This window comes from Malaya genurostris, chromosome 1 (genome assembly GCF_030247185.1).
Source record: "Malaya genurostris strain Urasoe2022 chromosome 1, Malgen_1.1, whole genome shotgun sequence".
Classification (NCBI taxonomy): domain Eukaryota; kingdom Metazoa; phylum Arthropoda; class Insecta; order Diptera; family Culicidae; genus Malaya; species Malaya genurostris.
Genome location: NC_080570.1, coordinates 41,677,550 through 41,683,903, shown reverse-complemented (window position 1 = coordinate 41,683,903; position 6,354 = coordinate 41,677,550). Strand labels below are relative to the sequence as shown.

Sequence of the window (6,354 nt, the reverse complement as noted above, 5' to 3'; positions counted from 1 at the left end):
TTCTTCGCGATCGTTGAGTTGATATCCAGGAGAGAAATATCAGAAATATCAGTTGATTTGATACTTTTTTTCTGAATAAACTAACGTTTTGGCTGTTCTTCTAAGATTGTAAGTAGAATCCAACAGCTACATAAAATGTTTGGAATGAAAGCAGTCAAGTTGTTGGGACATGTGATACAGTTGATAAACAGGAAACATATTGGTTCTGTTCGATTTTTTTCAATTCATCGCATTTATTTAAATTACAAGTTTCATACACTTTTGTTGGTCACACAAATACACCCAACCGTTCGGCGGTCAGCTATCTCTGCAGCACCGACTGCAGCTATCCGTGCGCACGTGCCTGCGTGTATGTATTTGTGCATTCGGCACTCAATGTGAGTGAACTTCCCTCCTACTGCCTATCTTTTCTCTGTGTCGATTTACTTATGTCGGTTCTTTTTTCTACTAGCCCTGTCCTCATCTCTACATAGTAACACAATTGACTTTCGCGTTTTGGCTGATTTGTTCGACTTATCCGCAAAGTTTATGAGTCTCTCTGAACGTGATATTTGTGATCGATAAGTTTGATGTCGAGTTCATCAACGTTGTGCGTTTTCTAATAAGCTTCTGCTATACCGGCTGGCACCACTGGATTATTTCTCCACCTACTGCTGTTCTGTTTTTGCAATTTATTCAACTATAGCGTAATGCAGTTTGTTCAACGGAATCTATATTAAGCTGCCTAGCACTTAAGAGGGGAGGGGGCGCTGATTGTATCTACGAATAAATATCTCCTCCTTCTTTCTACTTATAACAGAAATGATTAAGCTCTTTCAACACGGGCTACCGCCGTTGACTATTCTAGCATTCTTTTTGTAAATGTTTTTGTATTGCTTTTTGTTCTTTTTTTTCCTCAGTTTATTTTGTTCTTATTGAGTTTTTTTTTGTTGTAAATTTTAAAGTAGGTATTAAGTTAAAACTGCTTGGTTCTAGATTCTAGAAATAATCTGAAAATACTTGAAACTGAACAGAAAACAAACAGCGCTGAGAGAAAGAACATGTTAGGCACGGTTTCCAACCACTGAAGGCCACTGACCGTTCGCAACTACATAGAAAGAAGAAACCTCTCCACTACTCTCAGTTACCTAGTTTAAGGTGTAAATGAACTTTCATCCTTGCTTCCTACAGCTTGCCTTAAGAAAGGTTGATCTGTGTGTCAGTCTTCTTCTAGATTTACTAATAATAATAATTACTTCTTCTGCTTGGACTCGATTTTACAATGCATTTCGTGCTCAGTGAGCAGATTTTTCAAAATTCAAGGATTCAACTAGTACATCATCTGAATACACGTCATATCACGAACTGGAATGGCGATAAATATCAATCTATTACTATATAACTTAATTTCGAAAAATTTGCTTATCTGGGCAATTGATTTTTGGAAATCATAAAAAAACTGAATTTCTAAAACTTTTAATATCAATTTTAATTTTTGTTTTCCACGTTTGACGTATGGTCTAAACACTGTTTACTTGAACGAAAAAAAGCTCAGGACATAAAACAAACAAATAAAAAAATAAAATTCTCCTAACGCACCGCGATCTGCGCTGTCAGGCAACAGACAAACATAAATCGACTGAACACTAATCAATAGTATTAACGATTATCGATTTTGTAGCACAATTACGCCTAGTTATTATCGTCACTATCATTAAAATTATTATTATTATTATTATTAATAAACGTAGATGGTCTTCAGCTGGGGCTTCAGTTCGGGTGGTATCACCGGGGCTGGTTCGTGCGATTTTCGCGATACCAACCGCTTGAAACGGCCGGAAAGCTGTCGCTTCAGTCCCTTTAGGCCTTTCTCGTTCTGCACTAACGCGTCCTGCAATGACAAAGAAAGGAGAAACGGTTAGGTGTTGTATCGGTACAAAATTTTGGGACGGTAATGGTTTTGCGTTGAAAATGAGTGAGTCCTAACACGTGTGGCAGACGAGAGGAAATAATCGAAATGAACAAGACAGCAGGAATGAGAAAAAGTTAACTGAATATTCCAATTGGAATTACACTCGGTTGACGGTTTCCATGGGATGGTGTCTCGGCTAATAGTTTGGCTGCGCACTGCCCCCGAAATCACATGGTTTCCTTGTGCAATGACTAAGGCACGCATATGACTCAGTCCGAAATTCGTGCTACTTAAGCAAGCGTGCTACACTTTATTTGGGGACTTTCCTATGATCGTCAATTTAAAATTTAGCCACTCAGACGGCTGACGCCATCTGTACAAACGGCAATTGAAGAAAGGAAACCGTGAAGGCTTCCAATTAACGTGGAAATGATAATCAGAAAATGGCTCACCGCTAACCTCGCCAATCCATTTGCATCCGTAGCTCACTTCGAAAGATTGCCTCACGAACTTTAAAAAAAAAGAAGCATATGGCAATTTCTTATGTCGTTTTCGTTTTTAAATTGCACTACACCGGTGTAGCGAAAGCTGCACCTAAACCGTTCGTTTTTACCAATTGCACTACACCAGTGCTACACTTTTTCTGCACCGATACCACTGGTGTAGCACTCATCAAAAGTTTGGTGTAGCTCTGTGCAATGGAATCGTTCATTGTAGTCAATGGTTACTGTTTATGTTTTCGTCATTTTTGTTCGTTTATTCATGCCTCAGTGTAGCACTGCACCGGTGTAGTGCAAATTAAAAACGAAAACGCCATTAGAATATTGTTTGCACTTCCTGGACAAGCCAGTGAGTGACTCTTCGAGAAAGGAGTTGAGTTGCCTTTGTTCGCACCTTCTGTCGCCGCCTGCATAAAAGTCAAGTGAGGTAAACAAAGTGCTGTCAGGTGGTTCGATGAATAAATTTGCGCTGCAAGGCAACTCTGTCTTCTGATTGGAATTACTGAACAACGAACCGCGTGTGGATGGTAATTCCCGCTTTAAGCAGCTACGCTTGAACGAAACTAGTTTTTGGTGGATCTGTCCGCTTACGGAATACTGAGTCGATCATTCTTTCATGCTTCCTGCTATGTGTTTATCCTCTAGGAAATAGCATTTAATATTTTACCAACCCCTTCTGGCGCTATTATTCAAACTGTTCGAGCAAAATCCCTACATCATTAATGAGGGCATAAAGCAAAACGCGCCGTACCACTATCAATCGATTGGATCTACGGTGGACTGTCAGCAAGTCGGTCGGTGTGTGGCAGCAACACATGTAATTTGAAAGTTATAAAAATAGTTCAACCATCGGCAATTGAAGGTGCCTTCCCTACCGAGGAAATCGTAAGCTCTGTTGCTATGGTGTCGCAGACAATCGTCGTACGAGGTTCGCGAAGGCCTGAATCTCAGTCGCTATTGCCAAGTGCCTAATTTCGGCAAACATTGGCGCTAGATTCGGGCTACATGAGGTCGGAACGCTACTTCTTTTTTTTCGTTCGTTTTCCGTTTTATTTTCCGTTCAACCAAATACCACTTGGCGCAAAGGAAAATATGCAGACAGGCCCTCACCATGAAACGGGAGGGAAACAAAAAAAAAGCAAGAGATGAAACTGAAGGAAAAAAGGAATCCTACATGTGTATTCCCGACCGTGGCTTGAACGACGGCAGCGAAACGGTTGCAGACAGGGGTACAGAGTATAATGTGCCGATCGCAATACAGGAAAGAGTTCAGCGACCAGCAGAACACTGGCCTCGACGGACCATCGAGGGAGCAGTGAACTGCTTGTGGTTTTCTAGGGTTGGTACAGTTCTGTTTTTAAGGGATTGTTTGGAAATGTTGGATTCGTGAATGTCAGGAACCACCCTAACCTACTGTTTTAGGGATAATCATAGCCCTCGCTTTGTTCTGCTGGTTATCTGTCTGCCAATTTTGGAAAACCGATTGAGCCATAAAGTTGCATGATTCCATCGGATCAAATTTCAAAGGGACAATGACATGAATGACCAGTCTGGAGATAGATTTAGGGGAAAAGTTATGATCTTGGTACTTACTTGACTATTGGCGTTGTAGTTGTAGAGATTGGGCTGCGGTGGCAACGGTGGAAACACCCACACACTTGACGGGCTCTGTCGGAAGGCCACCGGCGTTGGCACCGAGTATCCATTCTCTAGCTGATGCTGTTGGCTGCTGTGGTTACTACTGCTATGATGATTATGGTGATGGTTGTTGCTGTTATTGTTGTTGTTATTGTTATAACTGCTACTGTTGTTGTGGTGAAGATGCGACGGTGGAGCCTCCACGTTTGTCGCCGTCACTGGACTAACGCTGGATTCTTCGCGTTTTCTCAATTTGCTACGGACGAGACGCATGGTCATTAGAGTACCGTTACTGCCGACCATTTTCTTGAGCTTATTTATTTTGGCGGTTTGCTTTACAAGCGATATCACAGGGCACTACTACTATGGTTGGGACTTTCCCACTTCAATTTATTCGAGGAACAATATTGGTTCACAGTCTACTGCGCTTTTGCTATCACAACTTCTGATGTTTTACTTCGAAGGCAAATCACTCCGAAAGTTCTTTTTTTTTGCTGACTAGATATAAAGATTTTCAATCTACCGAACAGTTCAATGTCTTTCTATCATTTTCAGACAATTTCTTTTGCCGACGCCGGTTCCACAATCTTCTCTTCGCTTGCAGGCAAGAAGTTTCTTGGAACTCACACAAAAAGTTATTCTAAGCAACTTCACAAGTTTTATTCCAATCGCAAATAAAACCTTCACACTTTGCTCTTTACTTCAAACTTGCTTTTATTGTTTGCTAGAAATGCTCTATTTGGCTTTAGTAGTTTTCGTACCTTCCCAACTTGGGCGAAAGTTTCTTTTGGCTAACGAGAGCGCGAAAACAGAAATCGATAAACGACTGTTAGCTTCAACGGCTAAAATTCAACTTGCATCGGGTTCGGTTCGTTGCGCTCGTTTTATATATTACCCGAGCAAGCAAACGAACGAACGAGGCGCCGCCGCCGCCGTGTTTGCGCCTGAGCCGAGCAGACACGAACGAATCTCGCCAGCCAAACAAACATTACAAACAAGCGCAACGGAAAACAGATGGTTGCTTCGTGGCCAGCGCGATCCCAACACAACACACAAACACACATACCCAAACCCTACACAAACGAAGGAACGGTGCCTACGGTTGTGTGACGCGGCTCAATGAGCGAGCGGTTTGTTTTGAAACGTCATCTGCAGGCGGGCGAGACGAGAATAGCGGCAAAGTGCAAGCTGATAGTACGCATGTAGTAAATGCGAAACGGATGTTCGATCGGGGGAAATTACGGGAACCGCGTGGAAACCGTTCCCGCAATCTTCGAAATCTGACTTGATACACGTCAGAGCTTCTATGGTCCCTAAGGGGTATATTATTGTTTTGCATCCAGAATAGAAAATAGTTATTCAAAGGAAATATTGTGAAACTAATGCGTATATCAGCGGATGTTTGATAACAACACAGCCAATGGGGACAGATTCTAAGATAAACAACTTTTATTGTTATGCCCAGGTGAATTTGCTGAATCAGAGCCTAGAGCATTGTCGAGTATAGTTTACAAGAAAATGTCCAAACTAGCTGGAACTAGTCTACAACGGGTTTTAGCTTGTTTAAGTCTGCGTTTGAGTAAACTCGAACATGTGAATGATGCAATTTAAGGTAACAGGGTTAAATACAGATAAAATGAAGTCATACAAGCGATATTACAAAACCACTGTTCTAATTAAGGTACGATTCTGATGAAACATCAACTTCCGTCAACATCAACGGAACGTCAACATCCTCCAAGATTGTTTTGATACTTTGTTTGAGGATGCACTTACTGTTGACGTCATACACACAGAAAAAATATTGCGAATATAAATTTTTGCAATTTTTTGTTGTTTATATATCGACAACAACAATTCTGGTATGATTCAATCAATGTTTTTGTTTCGAAACAACCAACATTTGTCTGGGCCGACTATGCTCCAATTTGAAGCAAGCATATTTTGTTTGAATCTGCGATTAAAAACAACTATTTACTTTGCTTGATGGGCAACTAATCGTTTTGTTGTTTTAAACAGCCGGGATTTTTCTGCGTGTACGAATTGAATAAATCCTAGACTGAAAATCATTTTACCTAGTTTTTGAGGAGAAATCACTCCTTGTCGAGCTCTTCCCCACTTGTACGCGGCGGGCAGATTTCCCCCCAGACGGCTATGTCTGCCAGCCATTTTTGCCAGAATTCCGGCAAAAATCTGGCAACAATGCCACAACCGTTTCCGGAAGAGAATTTCGCCTAGCGGTTATTAACGGTTATGTTTCTGTCGGATTCTTGCTATATAAGATTGCAGAACCGTTTTGAATCGGTTCTACATTTTTAGCATCTT

At 41.2% G+C, this 6,354-nt stretch overlaps 1 protein-coding gene across 4 annotated transcripts in view; it reads right to left on the bottom strand.

Moving 5' to 3' along the window:
* Window positions 1–203: 203 nt before the first annotated feature.
* Window positions 204–6,354, bottom strand: part of LOC131438011 (myb-like protein A) — a 386,239-nt gene continuing 380,088 nt past the window's right edge. For all 4 annotated transcript variants that reach the window (XM_058607758.1, XM_058607769.1, XM_058607777.1 and 1 more), the window contains 2 exons: window positions 3,985–4,285; window positions 204–1,870 (listed from right to left, as the gene is read on the bottom strand). In XM_058607758.1, coding sequence (XP_058463741.1) covers window positions 1,718–1,870; window positions 3,985–4,285 — 454 coding nt within the window. In that variant the 3' untranslated portion in view covers window positions 204–1,717. The remainder of the gene's footprint in view (window positions 1,871–3,984; window positions 4,286–6,354) is intronic.